This window comes from Carcharhinus amblyrhynchos, chromosome 15, assembly GCF_965287045.1.
Source record: "Carcharhinus amblyrhynchos chromosome 15, sCarAmb.v2.hapA, whole genome shotgun sequence".
NCBI lineage: Eukaryota > Metazoa > Chordata > Chondrichthyes > Carcharhiniformes > Carcharhinidae > Carcharhinus > Carcharhinus amblyrhynchos.
Window position 1 is genome coordinate 74,820,085 of NC_137338.1, and position 23,663 is coordinate 74,843,747.

The window sequence follows — 23,663 nt, forward strand, 5'->3', positions numbered from 1 at the left end:
TGTAGCATGCAGAGTAGTACTGTGTTGTCGTTTCACCAGGTTGACACCTCATTTTTAAGTATATTTGTTGCTGTTCCTAGCATGTTCTCCTACAATCTTCATTGAATTAGGTTTGGTCCTGTCTTGATAGTTATCTTAGAATGAGAAATATTGTGGACCATATGGCTAAGGATTGCAATTGGATACAATTCTGCTGCTGATGGTTCAAAGTATCTCTTGAAAGTTTTGTTATAAACTGCTGGATCTGTTCTGAATTTATCACATTTAACATGGCAATATTACCACTCAACATAATAGATGCTGCTGTCAGTGTGAGGGTGGCACTTCATTTCCACAAGGTCTGTGTGCTAATCACTCTTAGTAATACTGTCATGGACAAATATAGCACGGGTGGACACAATACTACGGGAGACCTGTTCGTACATGTTTATAAACAATTTCCTCCTAAATATTTGCATGAAATTTATTCTAAAATGTAATCTACCTTTATATTATTGCATTACAGAATCTCATCCCACTCATGGAAGGTCCAACTTTATCCACAGAGATGAAAGGACTAGCAAAGCATATGAGCGCTTACAAAAGAAGTTGAAAGATAGACAAGCTAATGGATCGAAAGATAAGATCAGCAGTCCACCATCCTCTCCCCACAAATCTCCCATGAGTGAACAAAATGAACAAGGTACTCTAGGAACATCCACAGGAATGGTGAAGAATAAACTGGATAGGAAAATGCAAGGCACACCTGAAAGCGATACAGAAATGTTTGGTATGTTGAATGTTCATGGCGGTTCCTTCCAAGTAATACACAGAACAAATTTTTCCATTTCCATTTCATTTCCAGAGGTGGACCATGGAAAGGTTCCTTAGACTTCGGGTGGGATTTCCCAATTTCAGGGCAAGTGTGGTTGGAAAATCCCACCCACAGTGTTCGAAAAGCTGAATGGCTTACTCCTGTTTCTATATGCAGTGAAACTAACCTTCCGAGTTTCAAGCAGTAATGTGATCCTTCTGGGAGAGTTACTAGATTATTTGTAAATTGCTGGTAGTAAAAGCATGAGTGGAAATTTATATGCTGTAGTAGTTCCCACTCTTTTATATGTCAAAGCTCATGTCTGAACTATTAAAAAAAAACGGTGCATCTCCTTCTTCACTTTTTGGAGTGATTTTTCAGCCTGTGTTCGCCAACAGAGAGAACAGCAATGCAGGCAGAAAATCCAGAGAATCGGAAAACGTGGGTTTCCATGTTTTACTGTGCATGTGTGGATGCCAGAAATCTGACTTCCATCACAATAATGCTGAGCACTGATGGTTTCAGTTCAAGCTATTGCAAAACCTGATCCTTCGACTTGCAAAATGTAAACAATACAATATGGATGTAAACTGCATAAAGGGAACCTTGATTTCCTTAAAGACACAGTTCACATATAATTTATCCAGTTCATAATGGTCATCAACATGAATGTTGACTATTTCTCTCCACAGATGCTGTCTGATTATCGGAGTTTTTCCAGCATTTTTTATGTTAGATTTCCAGCATCTGCAATACTTTGCATTTTATTAATATTTTGACTATTACTTAAGGTAGAAAAGTGAAGTATAAGAAAAAAGTGGTATCATAATTGGAAAACAAAAGGAGAAATCTGAAGTGCAGGTCAGAAGTCTCAGCATAATGCTAATCTCCTATCTAGTTATCAGCTAAACATAACTATAGATACAAGTTATTGGCATGGTTTCAGTATTGTGATTTGAAGAACAGCATATGCCATTTTTTTTACCTCTCTGTCTCTCTCGCTTCTCCCAGGGTTTTTGCGCTCTTTTTGAGTTTTCGCTCTTTGTACAGGCACATGGGGCCTTTGTCTTCAGCTCCAAGTCCTGTTGGTCATGCGCAACGGCCTGACCAACGTTAAAAAACCTAAACCGCGCATGTGCAGCTTTTCCCCGGCCGGTGCATGCGCGGGAGGCCTGAGGTTCATCGGGTCTTGGAGATGCCGACCACAGAGCTGAAGGCGAAGGTTGGTTTTAGCTTAATTACATAATCTTTAATCACTCGGCACATTTCAGGGTTCTTCACAGCACACCGGTTGGGAACCACTGCTCTCTAATAGAATGTGTTGGGATGTTAACCTAAAATGGACGAAACAATAGACCGGATCTCCAGGGTTACCTAGCATTTTCTGTAAAGCATCTTGGATCATTTTCCTGTATTAAAGATGCTACTAAAGTTTTGTTCAACATCTCCTAATCAGTGGTTAGCATTGCTGGCTCATAGTACCAGGGACTGGGTTTAATTCTGACTTCGGATGTTAGTCTGTGTGGAGTTTGCACCTTCTCCCTGTGTCTGCGTGTGTTTTCTCTGTGTGCTCCGGTTTCCTGCCACAGATCAAAGATGTGCAGGTTAGGTTGCTTGTGCTAAATTGCCCCTTAGTGTTAAGGGAATAAGCAGGGTAAATATGTGGGATTACATGATAGGGTTTGGGTGGTATTGTTGTTGATGCAGGCTTGATGGGTCAATTGGCTTCCTTTGGCAGTGTAGGGATTCTGTAATGTATGAAATTTTAAAACTTCCTCTACAAAATAAGGCAGCAACGCCCTCAAGTGGTGGTCAGAAATCTTTCTCCTCAAATGTTGTTCTGTATAAGTCTACAGAACAGTTTCTTCGAGTACATTTAATCTCCAGATTTGTACATATCATAAAATTGGGTATTAGCAAACCTTCACTGCAGAGTAACAGCAGTTTAATGTGAACAGAGGAAAGAGTGGGGGAGTTGCAGAAAATTCCATGAAAAGGGACAGCAAGGTGGCACAGCGGTTAGCACTGCTGCCTCACATTGCCAGGGACCAGGTTCCATTCCCAGCTTGGGTCACTGTCTGTGTGGAGTTTGCACATTTTCCCTGTGTCTGCATGGGTTTCAGCCAGGTACTCTGCTTTCTTCCCACAGTCCAAAGATGTGCAGGTTAGGTTGATTAGCCATGCCAAATTGACCCTAGTTTCAGGGGGAATTAGCAGGGTAAATATGTGGAGTTACGGGGATGGGGTGGGATTGTTGTCGGTGCAGGATTGATGGGCCGAATGGCTCCGTCTGTACTGCAGGGAGTCTATGATTCTATGAAAAGCCTTTCTCCTCCTCCCTCATTTGAATAGGTTATTTTGCATCTAAAAAGCTTTGCAAAGATTTCAACCTTTAGCACATTTGACAGGAGAGCATACAGCTAGCAATGTAGCAGCTCTAAGGGAGATTCAACTTAGTATTAAAGACAGTTTTTATTCCTTCATGGAATGTGGGCTTTCACTAGCTAACCCTAATTGCCTTTGAGAATGTGGTGGTGAGCTGCCTGTTGGGAGCCAAGGCTTTTTATGAAGTTAGCCTGAACCCTAACTTTTACTTTTGGTTTTGGCATTAGGAAGAACATGTGTTTCATTCAGTTTTAATTCAACTCAGATTCCCACTAGGAAGCTTTTATCAAAACAAAGTTTATTTAAGAACCCTGTTAAAATGTTACAAAAAGAATTAGCATAACTGTAGGCTTAGCTGTACCCAGTCATATGACCTTACCTAATCAAGCCCCACTCTGAAATAGCCCAAAGGAGAAAACACATAACAGAATCCTTCATTTGTCCAGATTGAAACAAATAGGGTAGCAATGGATATCAGTTATGCTGTTGTAGTAACAATACTGTGCTTATGGATCCACACAAAACAGTTCTGATAAAATGGACTAATCACATTCAGTGCAGAAACATGACTAAAATGCATATCTTAAAAGCACAGCATTGTCACACTAACAAGTGTTGGTAACTTCCTGCAGTGCACCTTGTAGATACAAAAACAAAACAAAAGAACAACCCAGCACGGGAAACAGGCCCTTCGGCCCAGTGAGCCCGCGCCGCCGCATCCTCCTACACCTACCCTGCCCTACGTGTATGCGAGTGGAACCCCTAACTTAGCCAGATTCAGGGGAGAATAGTGTCAATTTGGTATACCAATCAGCCTAAGAGCACACCTGTGGGGTGTGGAGGAAACCGGAGCGCCCGGAGGAAACCCACACAACCACAGGGAGAATGCGCAAACTCCCACAGACACAGGCCCAAGTCCATGTATCCGCACAGCTAGCAGTGCTAGTCACTGAGCTGTTGCGGCGCCCGTCTACCGGTCCAGGATCAAGCACACACACCGACACGAAGTACTAGGCCACTCCCGGAACCTCCAAGAGCAGCCCACGCACAACCCACCGTGTGCATGCCCCTTGTTTGACAACAAGGTGGACCACCACCTGTGGAATAAAAAGACAAAAACGTTAACATGTAAGTCTGCATTTCCGGTGTCTCCCGAGGCTCTGACCCTATTTAATACCCCCTACTATAACCCTCCATCCTTGTTTCGCTCATGTGCCTATCTAAGTAGACCTTAAACAAGTCCAACGTGCCTGCCTCCACCACCCTACTCGGTAGCGCGTTCCATACCCCCACGACCCTCTGCGTGAAGAACCTTCCTCTCACATCCAAATTATACTTCTCCCCCCTCACCCTTAGATCATGACCTCTCGTAATTGTACCCAATCTAGGGAGCAGCCTCTCACTATTGACTCTATCTATTCCCTTCAGTATCTTATATACCTCTATCATGTCCCCCCTTAATCTCCGTCTTTCCAAGGAGAAAAGTCCCAGTTTCTCCAACCTTTCCTCATAACTCAGTCCTTCCATGCCAGGCAACATCCTGGTAAACCTCCTCTGCACCCTCCCCAGAGTCTCCACGTCCTTCCGGTAGTAAGGTGACCAGAACTGGACGCAGTACTCCAAATACGTTCTGTACAACTGAAGCATTAGACGGCAGATCCTACACTCTATACCCCTTCCTATAAAGGCTAGCATTCCATAAGCTTTCCTCACAACCTTCTCCACTTGTGCCGCAACCTTCATAGACTTGTGAACCTACACTCCCAGGTCCCTCTGTATTTCTATACTCCTAACGGTCTACCTTTTATCACGTAGCTCCTCTTTGCATTATCCCTTCCAAAATGCATCACCTCGCATTTGTCAGGATTAAATTCCATCCGCCACCTATCTGCCCAATGTACCAACCTATCTATATCCTGCTGTATCTCCTGACATTCCATCTCAGTATCTGCCAATCCTGCCATCTTGGTGTCATCCGCAAACTTGCTGATCACACCACCTACGCTCTCTTCCAAGTCGTTTATGTATACTACAAAGAGGAGAGGTCCCAGTACTGAGCCCTGCGGCACACCACTGGTCACTGGCCTCCAGCCCGAAAAGGTCCCCTCAACAACTACCCTCTGTCTCCTATTGCCCAGCCAGTTCTCAATCCACCTAGCTACCTGTCCTTGTATCCCATGCGCCTTAACCTTTTCTACCAGCCTACCATGAGATGGTGCACACAGTGAGTGTTTGTGGATTGGGTGCAGTCAAGTGGGCTACTTTGTCCTGGTTGGTGTCAAGCTTCTTGAGCATTGTTGGAGCTGCACTCATCCAGGCCAGTGGAGAATATTCCATGACACTCCTGACTTGTGCCTTGTAGATGGTGGACAGGCTTTGGGAATCAGGAGGTGAGTTACCCACTGCAGGATTCTTAACCTTCAACTAGTATTTGTATAACTGGTCCAGTTAAATTTCTGGCCAATGGTAAACCCAGTAAAAAGTCTGACAACACCAGGTTTTAGTCCAACCGATTTAACCGACTAAATCCAACCGACTAAAACCTGGTGTTGTCAGACTTTTTACTGTGTTTACCCCAGTCCAACGCTGGCACATCCACATCAATGGTAAACCCCCAGGTTGTTGATATTGGTGACTTCAACAATGGCTGTCAAGGAGCGATGGTGAGATTCTGTCTTGTTGGAGATGATTATTGCCTGGTACTTGATGGCATGCATATTACTAGCTACTCATAAGTCCTTGCCTTGATATTATCCAGGTCTTGCTGCATTTGGACATGATTCCTCTAATACTGAAGCAGTCCGTAAATGACACTGAACATGATGCAATCATCAGCAAAAATCCCTATTTTCTGACCTTACGATGGAAAGAAAAGTCATTGATGAAGTAGTTGAAAATGGTTGGGCCCAGGACACTGTCCTGAGAAACTCCTGCAGTGATTTCCTGAAGCTAAAATGACTAGGCTCCACAACCACTTTCCTTTGTGTTAGGTGTGACTCCAACCAGAAAAGAATTTTCCCCTGATTCTCATGTAGTCTAGTCTTGCTTGGGTTCATGATGCCACAGTCTGCTAAATGTGGCTTTGATGTCAAGGGCAGTCACACTCTCCTCACTTACCTCTGGTGTCAGCTCTTTTGTCCTTGTTTGAACCAAGGCTGTAATGAGAAGGTAAGGAACTGAATGTTCCTGGCAAATCTCAACCTGAACATTAGTGAATAGGTTATTGCTAAGCAAGTGGCACTTGATAGCACTGTTGAAGATCACTTTACTGATGGTCAAGAATAGACTTGTGGTGATAATTGGCATGCTTAAACTTGTCCTGCTTTTCGTTCTAGGACATATCTGGGCAATTTTTCACATTACTGGGTAGATGCTAGCATTACAGCTGTAGTGGAACAGGTTGGCTAGGGGCCTTAAAATTTCCAATTGACCTGGTGATTGTTGACGGAATATTGTCAGGACCCATAGCCTTTGCACTATCCAGTGCCTTCAGCCATTTCTTGATATCACGTTGGCAGTCACATTCAATGAAGGTTGAAGACTGGTATCTGTGGTGCAGGGGATTCCCGGAGGAAGCCAAGATGGATCACCCAGTTGGATTTCTGGCCAAAGGTTATAGCACACTTTTTACTGATGTGCTGGGCTCCTCCATCATTGAGAATGGGGATATTGGTGGAGGCAGCTCCACAAATGAGTTATTTAGTTGTCTGCCAGCCATTCGCAACTGGATGTGGCAGGGCTGCAGAGCCGATCCATTAGTTGTGGAAGCGCTTAACTCTTAACTGTCTATCATTTGCTGTTTGGCATGCCAATAAGGTTGAGTTTGCCTTTGACACTCAAGTGGTTTGATACAACCGAAAGGCTGGCTAGGCCTTCGAGTGTTACCATATTGTTGTTGGTCTGGCCACATGTAGGCCAGACCAGGTAAGGATAGCACATTTTACAACCTTTGACTTGTGATCATCACTAGACCTTTTAATTCCATTTTTTTTTGTTGAATTCAAATTCCATCAACTGGTGTAACCTGTTCACTGATGCTCTGTTTGGGATCTGCCAGTGTCACCCAGCTCCTTATCACATTACAGCTTATGTTCAAACAAAGACAAAGAAGCTGAACTCCAGAGGTGAGGCAAAAGTAACTGCCCTTGATATCAAAGCCACACCTGACCAAATGTAGCATCATAGAGCCCTAGCAAAACTGGACTCTGAGAATTTGGTGGCGGGAGAGGGGGGAATATTCTCTGCTAGCTGGAGTCATACCTAGGAGACAACTTGTTCGCAGTGAAGTGATGTGGATAACATGGCCTTCTTTTGATGCTAAGGAATTCCAAGAATGATGACCCAATTTGGGGATGAAAGCTATAGTATGGGTGCAAGTTTCATGGTAATCGGTTGCCGATTGATTCAGTGCAGTCATTTCGAACCATCAATCATCGTTGCAAATTAAGAAGTTTACTACTATCAGTTTTGTAGGACCTGTAATGCATTTCACAAATTAAGTTTGAAATCGCAACATCCTCCTAGCTTTTGAAGCATTACACGTGACTGTTCACAACTATAATTATTTTAGACATAATTTTCATTGTTTCACAGCGGCACAAAATATTTTGTACATAAGGCATCTGAGTAATAGCAAACAGGTGCTAAGGCCAAGGTATTCTGCTGATGGGGCATTTCCCCCTTTAGCAAGCATTTTCTTCTGTGGACCATTTCCCAGTCTCCTCTTCCAACACAATACAGGCTCCATGATGACCACTGGTCTGAATAAGAATGTTTTTGTGCCAAATATCATCTGAAGTACAAATTATTTTATGTTTGAAGACCATGGGATCAATATGCATAGCTTTTTAGATACACATTTGCATATTATTTGAAACTTTGCATTCTTGGAACAGGAATAGACCATTGAGACTGTTCTCTCAAACCATGGCTGACCTGTATCTCAGCTTCAACTGCCCTCCATTACTGCACGTTCCTGAATATCCTTATCCAATGGAAGTCTATTAATTTCTACCTTAAAATCTGCAATTGACCCAGCATCCATAGCCTTTAGGGAGAGCGATCTTTCTATTTACTCTACCTTTTGTGTGGATAAGGTGTTTCCTGATTTTTATTCTTGAATGGTCTCCATCTAATTTTAAGCTCCCCCCACCAAATGAAATAAGATATATTTATCTATGTTATGGAAGCCGTTTATAATTTCAAATACCTCAAATTATAGCATTTTTGAACCTTATAAGCTCATGGGAATATGAACCAATTTAATGCAGTCTGTCCTAACAATCCAAACCTGATATTCCAGTGAATTTGTGCCATATCCCCTCCATGTTAAGAAAAACCATTTGTGTGAACAATTAGAAAAGTATGTAAGCTTTCTCCATTAAGCTCAGGAGCTTCAGGTCCAGAAGAAGTAAACATTTAGATCTGGCCTTCAGTCAAAAATCAAAAACTGATCTATTTACACGATGGATAAATGAAATACCAAATAATCCTAGATACGATACTGTCATTACATAACTCAGAAGCACAACAATGTTTAATATATTGATGACTTCATTGCCTACATGTGAAACCTTCAGGTCCATTCTTGAGTTTATATATGATTCACCAAAACCTATTATTCTTTGTGACTGCACTCATTTTTTTAAAGTAACAATTTGAACTCATTCTTTGGTATTGTCTCAATAATAACTACCATACCAGTAGAAATTAGTGAAATCAAACTTCAAATTACTTAGTGATAACAAGTTTTGCTTTTGTTTCGCAGATGAAGATAAAGGCACAAAAACTCTTGAAACATTTCTATCAGGTGTTGGCAAACCTGTGGTAAGTGACCATGGCATGCACCCTATTGTTGATATACTAATTGGTTTAATGTCTTCCAGTTTATGCTTTTGAACATCAGGATTCCATTATGTCTTGATTACAGACTGTGTTTTGCAGCTGTAGAAAAAAGCTGAATCACTTCCTTGAAGAGCATAGATATTTTCTGTCACGCCTCAGTGCTCTGCATATTTAACATCTAAAGTTTCTTCACAAATATTTACTTTGAGTGCAGCTTTAATTATAGATTACTGAGTAGATCAACAAGATCTGCAACAGCTCCCAACCTTTATTTGTGAATAAATAAATGTAATAACTTCATGTGTATTTCAATTTCTGCTTTAATACTTCTATTCAGTTTACCTCTGTCAGTTTTAGTACTACTTTACTTCTGACAGTATTTTCAAAACAACCTTAAGACCCTTTTCACTCTATTACATAATTCTCTTTCTTTTCTTTTTAGTACTGTTATCCTCAACTAACAGTTATACATGTCCTGATAGTGTTATTCTCCTGTGTTTTTATTTTGTACAATTATTAAATTAAAGCTAATTGTAGCTTCTATTGCACCCCTTGTGGTTTTGGTTCTTTTGTTTCCTTGCAGCAATATTTCTTTTCCCTTTGTTTCTACCTTAATCCACTATGATTTTGTTTTCTACTGCCAGCATTTACATTTGGATCTTTGCTGAAATTTGCCAAGCTGCTGTGTCTTTATTGCAGCATGAAATTTCTATTGCATATTAAAAATATTGTTGATGCTGCATGTCCCATGAACACAGCTCTTGCATCTGCAAGGGCAACAATAAGGAGCCTGTTGCCTGTCTCCCAATTCTGATTCATGGCAAGGGACCTTTCCTGGAGGTGGGAGTGCACATTGCCCCAACCTGGCATGGTATGCTGATCTAGCTAGATGGAGATTACGTCCAATGCACTTTGCCCATTCTGCACCAAGGAGAAGGAAAATCCCTGATGTAAATTTTGCAGCATCTACACCTCCCAAACCTTATAGCAGTCACTCTCACCTCCTCCTCCGTGCACACTGCTTTAACAAGCTAAGACAAGGCTTTCTGTGTATTGGGCCTGTAACATGCCATATGTTAGTCTTGTATTTCTTGAATCATAAGCCAGTTTCTTCTAGAGCTTGTCCTGTGCCTTATTTACTACATTCTTATGCTTATTTTTTTGTAGGTATCTGACATCCAGGCAAGAACAGTTGTACTCACATGGGCTCCTCCTTCAACCACTATAAGTGATGATGCTGATGGTGTTGTTACACCTCAGCCATGCAGCTATGAAGTTGCTATTTCAAGCAGTGGCAAGGATGAGAAGTTCAAAATTGTCTATATGTACGTACAATATTTTTGCAATATATTTGGTATCTTGTTTTCAATTGTATAATTCATACACAGTGGAGTACATCAAAATTCCTTTATTATAATCTGTGTCTATCATTAAATGAGCCTTATCTGGATTAGATGATTTGTAAACTTTCAAAAATTCATTGTTTGGTGATTAAGAATAACTGGCACTCTCTAAACAAGTTAATCTCAATGAAGGTTAATTTGACTTACGTTCACGCACTCGTCCCACATCCACCATGTTACCTTAATTTAGACCACACACAATTCAGTTAGTGATTAAAACATCAGCCCACCCCCCAATTTGCTCTAATGTAAACCAGGCCCATTCTCATTAGTCAATAAAACAATATAAGGTGGCTGTAAGTAGGGATAATGCATTGTTACTTTCTGTTATTACCTTGGTAAGTTTGGTTAACTTGTGACATTAATTGTGTAGGTGTTGCTGGACTTGACACTTAACCAAAGCAACCTCTTCACATTGTACCTTATATGGGCTTCCTTCCCTCAAGATCAAAATCTGGGTACTCCTTTATTGGTTGTCACTGATTAATCTCTCATCTGAAGAGTCTGTATGCCTGTATTTTAAGTACCACAAAAAATGCCAGCCTTCTAACTAGCTTTTCACTAGGTTGAAAGCAAAATGATTACTTTGCCCCTTAAAGACTGCTGCATCCAGTTTAATGCTGCAACAGCACCAGCTTTTCTTCTATTTCCTCCACCCAACCCAAACAAGACTGGTTCCTAGTATAGGGTCCAGATGGTCCAGCAGGCATCTGTGAAATCTGCATATACTACTGCCAGGAAACCTGGCTTATAGGACAATGCAGCATTCAAAGCTAACAGGACAGAGTAGCTTTGATTAACATCACAATATAGTTTATAATCGTCACCAAAATGAAGTGCTGAGTTAAGAAATGAAGTCCCAAATTTGACAAGTTTCATTGTTAAGACCTAGCTGGTGTAATTGTAACAGACTAGGATTTATCTGTGATTGTGTTTAAGAGCAGTAATGAAATGTGTACAAGATATATGTGCAAATGTCCAAATGAAAATTGTCTCAAAATAATTCTATCACTTTTAATAATGTTTATTTTATGCTAGATTTTCCATCCTGCTAACTCGCATTTGAATTAATTATTTTAACTTCATGTAATTAATGCATGCATTTATTTGTAGTATTTGATAGCCAGCTAAATCATTTAATTGATGAAAGTTATGTGCATTTTTTTTTGTAGAGGAAAAGACACGAGCATCACATTGCAGGACTTAAAGCCAGCTACAAACTATCAGGCCAGGTTGGTAATTAATAAGAACAGATTTCAGTGCTCAGTAGAAAAAATGTCATAAATATGGTTCCATCCCCGATTTACAGTTCTATCAATATTCTGAATCTTCTGGAGAGAAGATAAGCATCAAACCTCTTAATTGGGATATGGTTGCATGGACATCAAATATTCACAACTTTTCACAGCTCTACATTCATGGCAGTGAATGTTGGCAGAGTATTTGATTGATGGCATCAGAAGCCAGTCCTGCTCTTAGTTAATGCTCATGTGCCAATTTTATCCTCCCCTAACCCAGGATTACTGGTTGCATGTAATGCACTAGTGTTGATCTAGATAAGATTAACTCAACATAGACCTGGAATCTTATAAGTGAACATCTCCATCACGAACCAATTAATTGAGCTCAGATGTTAGGAAAAACCAAAAATGATGCTTTTAAAACAAAATAATTCTAAATAAAGAATCTTAACATTTTAAGTGAATTTATCATGGTGAGAGTAGTCATTTTAGTTCCAAACTACTTACAATAATTGATTTTTTTTTGATATCTTTGTGTCAGTTAGTAGCAACTGAATGGCTTGCTAGGCTATTTAAGAGGACAGTTAAGAGTCACATGTTGGCCAGACCAGGTAAAGACAGCAGATTACCTTCCTTGCAGGGCATTATGAACCAGATGGATTTTTACAAGAATCTGGTAATTTCATTATCATTTCTGAGACTGACTTTCCATTCAAGATTTATTAATTAATTGAATTTAAATTCCCCAAACTGCCATTGTGGGATTTAAACTTGTACATTTCCGGAATCTTAATACATGCCTCTGGATTGCTAATCCAGTAACTTTATCACTACTGTTGTTCCCATTCAATTATTTTCTAATTCTCCTTGCTACTTTCTCAGAAGACTAAGAAAATTTGGCACGCTAGCCACGACTCTCACCTACTTTTACAGATGTACCATGGAAAGCATTCTTTCTGGTTGTATCACAGCTTGGTATGGCTCCTGCTCTGCCCAAGACCACGAGGTACTACAGAAAGTTGTGAACGTAGCCCAATCCATCACGCAAACCAGCCTCCCATCCATTGACTGTCTACGCTCACTGCTGCCTCGGCAAAGCAGCTAGCATAATTAAGGACTCCGCGCACTCCGGACCTTCTCTCTTCCACCTTCTTCCTTCAGGAAAAAGATACAAAAGTCTGAGGTCATGCACCAACTGACTCAAGAACAGCTTTTTTCCTGCTGCTGTCAGACTTTTGAATGGACTTACCTTGCATTACGTTGATCTTTCTTTACAACCCAGCTCTTACTGGGACTACATTCTGCATTCTCTCGCTTCCTTCTCTATAAGCAGTATGTTTTGTCTGTATAGCACGCAAGAAACAATACTCTTCACTATGTTAATACATGTGACAACAATAAATCAAATCAAATCAAGAAGGTGATGGTAAACCATCATCTTGGACTGCTATAGTCCATCTGATGAAGGTATTTCCAAGGTCTGGTTAAATAAGAAATTTCAGCACTTTGACTCATTGACAACAAAGGAACAGTGATGCAAGTCCAGGTCAGGATGATGTGTGACTTGGAAGTGGTAGTTTTCTTAGCCTGTTACCCTTGTTCTCCTAAATGGAGGAGGTTGAAGGTTTGGGAGGTCAAAGAAACCGTGGCAATTTGCTGTAATGCATCCTGTAGATAGTGCATGCTGCAACCATAGTATGCAGTGGTGGAAAGAGAGGATGGAGTACCAGTCAAGCTCCTGCACTATCCTGAATGGTGTCAAGCTTCTTGCTCCTGCAAATGGAGAGTAATCCATCACATTTCTAAATTGTGTCTTGGTGGTAGTGGAGAGGCATTGTGGAGTCAGGAAGTGAATCACTCATTGCAGAGTGCCCAGTGTTTTGTTCTGGTCTTGTAGACATGGTCAATGATGCAATAGTAATGCCATTGAATATCATGAGAAGCTGATTAGACACTCATGAAGCAATGTCCTGCAACTGCAATGATTGCTGTCTAATAAGTCCAACTATCTTCCTTTGTACCAGATATGATTCTAGCCCCTGGAGAGTTCCATCTTGAGCTCTATTGACATCCACATCCATGTAGCTAGGGCTCTTTCTTGATGTCTTCAAATGTTTCCTTGGTATTAAAGGAAGTCACTATCATCTTGCTTCTGGGATTCCATTATTTTCTGTTGATAATTTTTTATATGGTTTTGTTTGAAGATAGTTATATATAACGATGATAACACTTGTGCCAAAACCATTGATTAGAACAAGTATTTTCAAAAGTGCTCTTGCTGGGACAAATATAAGGTAACTATTTTTTTTTCCCAGTTGATGAGTAGTTGAAAGTAAAGAAACCTCACTAGAGTAAGGACACTTGCAAGAGTTCTGCATTTTGTGAACTACTTTAACTGTGAGGCCAGTGCTATGATCCCGGACCTGACCCCAAGTTTTTGCTAAGATCTGGTTAGGAACCAATAACTTTTTGGTAAAAGTAGACAAAAGTTTGAGATTCAAAAAAGTCAGTAAGCAAAAGAAGCCACAGGATTCTACAGGTTTTGAACAAGCAAAAATAAGCTACGTAATACAAGGTCAGAAAGATGAAATAATTCACAATAGCTATTTAATACTCCAACATACGACATGTAAATTAACAGACAAACTGTGGTCGGACACATTACATGTGTCATGTTACAATGCAAGTGCAACCAAGACAGATGCATGGATTTCTCAGCAATCCACCCAGGTGTGAGTAATACTGTGAGTCAGCCAATCTTGTTGGAACTCTGTCTTTCTTATGAGGAATTGCACTCTTCACCTTCAAAGATTTCATCTTGGAATTCTCTCTTAAGTTGCTTGAACTTGGGTGGCCTCAATGACAGCCACCTGCAGGATCTTAATCTTATTTCCTGAAACTCTGTCCCCCTGGATTCCAAGCCTGTATCCCAACACTAACTCATGAATAACTTCTACTCTTCAGCCACACACAGCAAAATCTACTGCTGCAAAGTGGAACCTTATTTCAGCTGCCCGGTGCACAGTCACTTTTATCTCTTTATGTATTATGGGCTTCTGCTAAGTGTCACAACTTAACATTCGCCTCTTCTCTGCTTAGAGCCTCTATCCCTACTCCTCTCTCTCTTTCTTGTAATTAGGACTCCCCCATGTCTGAGACTTGTATTTTGAGACTTCACCCTGTCTCCTGCCTGTGACTCCTGGTTGATAATGGTGCTACGCTGCTGGGTCATATGATCTGGGTTTTGCACCATTTTCCTCGTATGCAGACATACTGAGCCTCTTGGCCTGAAAGGTTATGAATGTGTCCTGCCCACTCCTGATTTGCACATCTGTGGAAGTCCTGGGGCATGCTGCAAATTGTAGTTCCCAGCCCCCACTTGCTGATGAGATACATTCGGGTTTCATAACATCTATTATTGGGCTCATTGGCAGTTTACTTTCAATACAATTATCTGGTTAACAAGAATGGTTGAGCTCAGCACCAATCTGTAGCTTCAGATTCTCATGGGATTGTCTTTAGGATTCTTTAGCCAAAATCATTCTTGCTAACCCATGATGGTGAAAGGATGTGACTGTTTTGTAATGTAGTTGTTGCAGTATCTCGCCCCTCTTTAATACATTCTTTAGGAGGTCTAGTCTGTAAATGTATTTGTTCGTATCTTGTTCCATTACTCCTGCTCATCCAGAATCCCCATCTGTGCTATGCTTTACTGGAGCCCCTTTGTTATTTACGTTTCATTCCACAACCTTGTTATACTCTACCCTTCGAACCTCATCAAACATTTCACCCAGCCTGCATTGTTCAGTCTTGCTTTTGAGTGTTCCTACTCTCCCACATATAAACCTGTCTTCCTTGAGTGTACAACTAGTGGCACAGTGTTTGACTATCGCTGTCCTGCTGTCTCTTAAAACATCTCCGCCTATTTGTCTCTCAACTTGTCTCATCAAGAGTACATTTTTAATCTTCCCTTCAGTTTCCTTCCCTAACTCTCCTATTTCCTGTTTGATATTTGAATTTCCTAGGCTCCCTAATCCATGAAGCACCATGGAAGATTTCATTGCATTAAAGGCAATATATAATTGTAAATTGTTACATGTTTGTGGAGAATAGAAGACTGCTACGTTGAAGAGTTACAAATTTAACTCTAATTGATAGAATGTTATTTTAAAAGTAGGAATATTCAGTTTTATACAACAAGCCACTGGCTATTGTTGAGTATTGCTAATCTTTTTAATTGTTGTAGCTTAATGATACCATTTTGTCTGTTAAAGGGTGCAAGCAGTGTGTAACGTAATAAGAGGGACCCCATCGGAATCAGAGAGTTTTACCACACAGTGCAGTGAACCAGACATACCAATGCCACCTAGAATAATAAACAGGACCAAGCACTCTTTAAGCCTACAGTGGAAGGTGAGACAAATACTTGAGTCCCGAATCACTTTTCTTCAGTTTCCCGCAAAGCTACATGTTATAAATAAGTTGGTACCTGCTTAGTTTCTTGAAGTTACATTTGCCAACATTTGTGTTTTCTGCAACCATCAGACTATTTCCTTTATTCTGCAGTTCTGCAATGTTCATGGCATTTTCACTCTAGCCCATTTGCCCAGATGCATAAATCTATCATCTGTAACTACCATTCCTACATTTACCATTCTTAGCAGCTTCAGTGTTCACTATCAGCTACGTTATTACTTATCATCATTTTTTGTTCCGGCTTTTGCTATTATTAGAGGTTTTGAACAATTCATCAATCGGAATCCTTATTTATTTGATTTCTGTAATTTTTCCACACCTTCAATCTTAACTCTTGCACAATCATCAGCTCATTGAGCTATTCTGTGTAATATCTCCTATCTTCCTGTAGCAGATTATCCTGAAAATATCAGTCTTTTTGAAGCAGTTCTGTCTTTAATTAGCTACACAAAATCATTCAAGAATTTTTTGTTATAATTAAATTTTGCTTCACCTATTATCAAATTAATCTTTTTTTAACCATTGTATCTTCCTCCTAGTTGTGTTCTTTTGCATTATAATCTAATTGCTTAGTTGCAGCTGCGGCCAGCTACTAAGAATTGTTTTATTGATATAATCTGCTGCTGAAGCAGGCTTTGACTCTATAATATTGCTTTAACTCATGTAGGCGGCATGTGATAATGGTTCCAAAGTCACCAACTATAATCTGGAATGGGATGAGGTAAGTGAACTTTGCTCTAAAGTGACATGTAGAATTCCTGTAGTATTACACTAGGGGTTGGGTGACTCAGTTGACTGGACAGCTAATTGCAGAGCAACACCAACAGCATGAATTTCTGTAACGGCTGAGGTTATTTTTGAAGGTCCTGCTTCTCAACCTTGCCCCTCCCTTGAGGTGTGGTGGTCTTCAGATTAAATCACCACCAGTCACCTCTCCCCATCAAAGGGGAAAGCAGTGAATGGTCATCTGCGATTATGGGGACTTCACCTTATTCTGTTCCTGAAAGAAAAGATTCATGTTGCAGTACAGTGCAGGGACAACCTTCTATTGCTTTGCCCAGAATTTTCAGTCTCCTCACGTGCTGTAATGGTTACTGGGTACTGATTCCAGGTGAATGCCCAAGCTAAATTTGTATGTCCCTGCCTTGAAAATCTTAGCATTGTCACTGTTAACCCAGGTAACTTACTATCAGAAAACCTAGAGTTGTTGTGATTTGTAGAGTGCAGCAGCATCATGGGTAGAGAGTCACTGGGTGTACTTGACTTAAACCAAATAATTATCTTAAATTGAGTTGGTGTAATGCCATCATAAAATCTGACATTAAGGTCATATTGTTATGGTTTTACTATGGGAGACCCACATATACAAGTAGTATTTATTAATCATGCATTTTGATAGTTAATGCCATAGTCATCTATGAAATAGGTATAGATTAAATTTTGCCCAATAAGTAATGATGGAGCAATGTGCCCCCTCTTGTTGAAAACAGTTAACATAATCTGTTAATAAGAACATAAGAAATAGGAGCAGGAGTAGGCCATCTAGCCCTTCGAGCCTGCCCCGCCATTCAATAAGATCATGGCTGATCTGAAGTGGATCAGTTCCACTTTCCCGCTCTCTCCCCATAACCCTTAATTCCCCTGTCTATCAGAAACCTATCTACCCATGACTTAAATATATTTAGCAAGGTAGCCTCCACCACTTCAATGGGCAGAGAATTCTAGAGATTCACCACCCTTTGAGTGAAGAAGTTCCTCCTCAACTCTGATCTAAACTGCACTCCCCTTACCTTGAGGCTGTGTCCTCTAGTCCTGCTATCCTTTCTAAGTGGGAAGAATCTCTCTATCTCTACCTCTACCCTACCCATCCCCTTCATTATCTTATATGTCTCTATAAGATCCCCCCTCAGCCTTCAAAACTCCAACAAGTACAGACCCAGTCTATTTAGCCTCTCTTCATAGGCCAACCCCCTCATCTCCGGTATCAGCCTAGCGAACCTTCTCTGCACTCCCTCCAAGGCCAATATATCCTTCCGTAAGTGCGACGCCCAAAACTGCACACAGTACTCCAGCTGCAGCCTCACCAGTACCTGTAGAGTTGCAGCAAGACCTCCCTACTTTTATATTCTATCCCCCTCGCTAGAAAGGCCAACATTCCATTCACCTTCTTGATCACCTGCTGCACCTGCAGACTGGGTTTTTGCGACTCATACGCAAGGACCCCCCGGTCCCTCTGCACCATAGCATGCTGCAGCTTTTTGCCTTTTAAATAATAATCCCTCCTACTATTATTTCTGCCAAAGTGAATAACCTCATACTTGCTAACATTATACTCCATCTGCCAGGTCCTCGCTCAACCTATCCAGATCTCTCTGCAGACTTTCCACACCCTCCACGCAATTTGCTTTTCCACTCACCTTCGTGTCATCAGCAAATTTCGTCACCCTACTCAGCCCCCTCCTCCAGGTCATCTATATAAATGGTAAACAGTTGAGGCCCCAGCACCGATCCTTGCGGCACTCCACTAGTCACCAACTGCCAACCAGAATAGCACCCATTGATACCAACTCTTTGCTTCCTATTAGACAGCCAATCCTCTATCCACGCTAACACCTTACCCCCAACTCCGTGCACCCTAACCTTCTGCAGCAACCTTTTGGGAGGCACCTTATCAAACGCCTTTTGGAAATCTAAAAACACCACATCCACCGGTTCCCCTCTGTCTACCGCACTAGTCACATATTCATAGAAATTCAATAATTTCGTCAAACACGACTTCCCCTGAATGAATCCATGCTGCGTCTGCTTGATCAAACCATTCTTTTCGAGGTGCCTCGCTATTTCTTCTTTGATGACGGATTCTAACATTTTTCCAACTACAGAAGTTAAACTAACCGGCCTATAATTCCCTGCCTTTTGTCTGCTAAAATTGCTAAAATCTGTTAAAATTATAAAAGCAAAATACTGCGGATGCTGGAATCTGAAACAAAAACAAAATGCTGGAACATCTCAGCAGGTTTGACAGCATCTGTAGGGTGAGAATAAAGCCAACATTTCGAGTCTAGATGACCTTCGTCAGAGCTGCCGATGGGTCATCTAGACTCAATGTTGGCTCTATTCTCTTCCCACAGATGCTATCAGATCTGCAGGGATTTTCCAGCATTTTCTGTTTTTGTAATCTGTCGTGTCATTTGTTTCAGATTTTTCATGAATTATTTTCTTTTTCATTGGTTTCACAAGAATGGAGCTTGTATCCAATAATCTCAAAATTGAAGGTTTTGATGATCTCCCCTTACAATATTGTGATCCCAATTTATCCTACCTACAGCCACTGTTTTAATGAATTAAATATAATCTTGGGTCAATAGTTAGTTGGCACATATGGTCAGTTTGTCTTCTTAAAACAACCTATGTATTCAATTACAAATGTTAGATGTAGTGCAATACATAAGAGGTAATAAATTAAGTTTACAGTACATTAATATGTCTTTTAAAATATATTTAAGTATTAACAAATTCAGTCTGCCTCCAACCTGTCATGCCTTTTTGGTTATGGCCAATTAGAATTGAATCATAATGCAAATCCTTTATCTGAATTTATACTGAACTAACGAGTCCTTTTCTACTTAATTCTTTTAAAGCTATGTTTCTAACAAACTTGTGATCATGTGGCAATACGATGCAATCAAATGCATCAGTTAAATGAGTAGAAATATATTCTCAAAGGGCATCAGATCTCTCTTTTAAAACAAAAAACATTTGTTGTTATTGAATGTAATTAGTAATTTAAACCAGAACTCCAAATACTTGAAAATCTGTCCACATTTGCTTATACAATCATGGGAGCAAATCTGCCTGATTTGCAATCCTGTAATATTGTTTTCCCCTTCAGAATGAGTATTGAAATGCATTAAAATTTGTAAGAATAATAATTACAGAGCAAAATTAAATTTACTACTTTATATTTTTTTACTAGCCTTTGTGCTTCAACTTCAAATGTTCAACTTTTTTAAGGTCTGATTTTAAGCCTCCAGAAATGTTCTGTTTCAGTGCATAGCATTAGGATTCAGTGTTCTGTGGCATTTTATTGCTTGTGCCCTTTTTAGGCAAAACTTTGAAAAAAAGTCACACGAAGAAACCATTTAGTCCCTTGAGCCTACTCCACCATTGTGATCAATGAGATCGTGAATTACCTGTGCTCGACCTATGCACATATACTATACCCTTTGCCCTGTTTTTTGATACTTCAGAATAACTAAAATCTGTCGACCTCAGATTTAACATTAACAATTGATCTAGCATCGACTGTCATTCGTGGAACAAAGTTTCAACTTCTACCACATTTTCTTTCCTGATTTCCCTCCCAAAAGGTCTGATTCTAACTTCAAAGCTATGCCCTTGCCAGCCAGCTAGCTAGCAGAAATAGTTTTCATCTCTTCCTCTGATCTACTATACCTGTTCCCCTTAATATTTTAAAAACTTGAATTAAGTCACTCCTTAATCTTCAAAATTCCACGGAATACATCCTTAGTTTGTGTAATCACTCCTCATAATTTAACACTTGGATTCAGAGTATGAAACTACCTGAAAGGTGGTGTACTCCATTTATTGGACGAATAGGAATCACTTCTTTTCCTCCTCCTTGTACTCTGTGTACTGTTCTATATATAACTTCACTTTAGTTCGGTTAACACACATGTGATATTTCTCACTAGTACTTGCTGCCAACAATTCAGGGTGATAAAGTCAATGAAAATGTGCATTTTAACATTTGTTCATCTAACCATGAATATAGTACAAGGCATAAATGTTGCAGAGTTTCTTTAACTTGTATCATATTAGCTGGACATTATGTAATGCTTGAGTGTTTGTTACAGTTTGTTATAATATCATTTGTTGAGATAATGAGTAATAGGTGGTGTTGTACATCTTTCTGTTCTACCCACGGCCAGCCTCTCAGTACTATTCCATTATATTATGCATTGTTTTTGAATGTCCCAGTTGTCAATTAATCCTCCCGTACAAAACGTAAAACATTTGGACTATCGTGTCAAAGCTTCTGGCTGAATCACGTAGGGGTTAAATTGGATAAATCTTTGAAAGTGGGCATGGGAATTATGGTACCCATTCATTGTAATGTAGACAGTGCATTAAATTTTGCTTATTGTTCTAAACATCGCCTGCATTGTTCATTGGCTGCATGCATCAGGCCCCAATATTATGAGTGTCTAATGTTACAGGCAGCCAGCCTTGAAGGTGCATTGTGGCTGCAGGAATGGTGGGAGGTTTTGAACAGTGAATCTGGGCGGTGATAATATGAGGGATAGCTGTACACAGACGAGAACAAGTACCAAGGATTTCTGACAATGTACTGGTAGCCTTGGTTCGAGCCATGGAGAGAAGGGGAGTTATCTTGTACCTGCAGCAGAGCAGGAGGCCCTCTAGACATCTCTTTGGAGCCAATGTGGAAAAATCAATGGTGAATGTCCATTCCAGGATACTTGCTGCAAGAGCATAAATAGTTTGGGAAAAGTTTAATGATTCACATATCAATGTTAGGGAGTTCGTCTTCAAATTGCATCTCTTGCCAACTGTGCCACCAGCATCCTACACTGCTTAATTCACTACACTTCAGTCAATAATCTCTTGTCAATCTATACACAACTATTCAATTCATTTATTTTACCTTGCCCTTGTATCCATGGCACTTAACTTGAAAACACTGGAAAATATTCATCAAGACAAATTCGGGATGGTTACAATTAACTAGAAATTGAATTGGAGTCACCATACAAATACAGTGGCTACAGGAGCTGGTCAGAGGGTTAGAATCCTGCAGTGAGTTGCTCACCTCCTGACTCCCCAAAGCCTGTCCACTTATCTGAAACTGTGCACTTCCACCAACCCTTAGGAAGCTCAACATCATCCAGGACAAAGCAACTCGTGTGACTGGCATCCCATCCTCCACCTTAAATATTCACTTTATCCACTTCTGAAGCACAGTGGTAATAATGTGTACCATTTACATGATACACTGTAGCCGCTTACCAAGATTTCTTGGGTAGCATCTACCACACCAGCTACCTCACCCACCTAGGACAAGGCCACCAGATGTCCCCCTCCAAGCCGTACACTATCCTGACTTGGAAATATATCATTTCTTCACTGTTGCTGGATCAAAATCCTAGAATGCCTTCCTTAACAGCACTGTGAACGTATCTATACCACATGGACTACAAAGGTTCAGGGGCAATTAGGGATGCACAATAAATGCTAACCTTGTCAGCGATGGCTGCATCTCATGAATGAGATGAGAACAACCTCATCACTCAAAACATATTTCAGCACACTGATGAGCCCAATGCAGGGAAATGTGAGGTGATGCATTTTGGTAGGAAGAACATGGAGAAACAATTTTAAAAAAGCAGTCAAATTCTTAAAATGGGTCAGGAGCAGAGGGGCCTGGGTGTATAGCTCATTGAAGCGGCATGGTGGCACAGTGGTTAGCACTGCTGCGTCACAGTGCCAAGGACTCGGGTTCGATCCTCGGCACTGTCTGTGCAGAGTCTGCATGTTCTCCCCGTGTCTGTGTGGGTTTCCTCCGGGTGCTCCAGTTTCCTCCCAAAGTCCAAAAGACATGCTAGTTAGGTGCGTTGGCCATGCTAAATTCTCCTTCAGTGTGCCCGAACGGCCGCCAGAGTGTGGCGACTAGGGTATTTTCACAGTAACTTCATTGCAGGTTAATGTAAACCTACTTGTCACACAAATAAAATTTAAAAATGAGTTTTATGTATTTGATCTTGGGGATACATAGAGACTAGACATGCACCAGTGAATGGGAAAAGCTTGCAGTTATAGAGTCAGAGGTTTACAGCATGAAAACAGGGCCTTCAGCCCAACTTATCCATACTGCCTTTTTTAAAACCCCTAAGCTAGTCCCAATTTCTCATATTTGGCCCATATCCATCTATACCCATCTTACCTATGTAACTGTCTAAATGCTTTTTAAAAGACAAGATTGCACCCGCCTCCACTGCTACCTCTGGCAGCTTGTTCCAGGCACTCCCACCCTCTGAACCCTTTTGTATTTCTCTCCTCTCTCACCTTAAACCTTTGCCTTCTAGTTTTAGACTCGCCTACCTTTGGGAAAAGATATCAACTAGCCGATCTATGCCCCTCATTATTTTATAGACCTCTATAAAATTGCCCCTCAGCCTCAAACGCTCAGAGAAAAAAGTCCCAGTCTATCCAGCCCCTCATAACTCAAACCATCAAGTCTGGGTAACATCCTAATAAATCTTTTCTGCACTCTTTCTAGTTTAATAATATTCCTTCTTTAATAGGATGACCAGAATTGTACACAGTATTCCAAGTGTGGTCTTAACAGTGTCTTGTACAACTTCAACAACTCATCCCAACTCCTGTATTCAATGTTCTGACCAATGAAACCAAGCATGCTGAATGCCTTTTTCACCACTCTGTGCACCTGTGACTCCACTTTCAAGGAACTATGAACCTGTA

At 40.6% G+C, this 23,663-nt stretch overlaps 1 protein-coding gene across 4 annotated transcripts in view; it reads left to right on the forward strand.

Annotated features, from left to right (window-relative positions):
* fndc3a (fibronectin type III domain containing 3A) overlaps positions 1-23,663 on the forward strand; it is a 207,668-nt gene that overhangs the window by 130,614 nt on the left and 53,391 nt on the right. For all 4 annotated transcript variants that reach the window (XM_080204233.1, XM_080204234.1, XM_080204236.1 and 1 more), the window contains 6 exons: positions 506-769; positions 8,946-9,004; positions 10,190-10,347; positions 11,598-11,657; positions 15,941-16,079; positions 16,810-16,863. In XM_080204233.1, the coding sequence (XP_080060359.1) occupies positions 506-769; positions 8,946-9,004; positions 10,190-10,347; positions 11,598-11,657; positions 15,941-16,079; positions 16,810-16,863 (734 nt within the window). The remainder of the gene's footprint in view (positions 1-505; positions 770-8,945; positions 9,005-10,189; positions 10,348-11,597; positions 11,658-15,940; positions 16,080-16,809; positions 16,864-23,663) is intronic.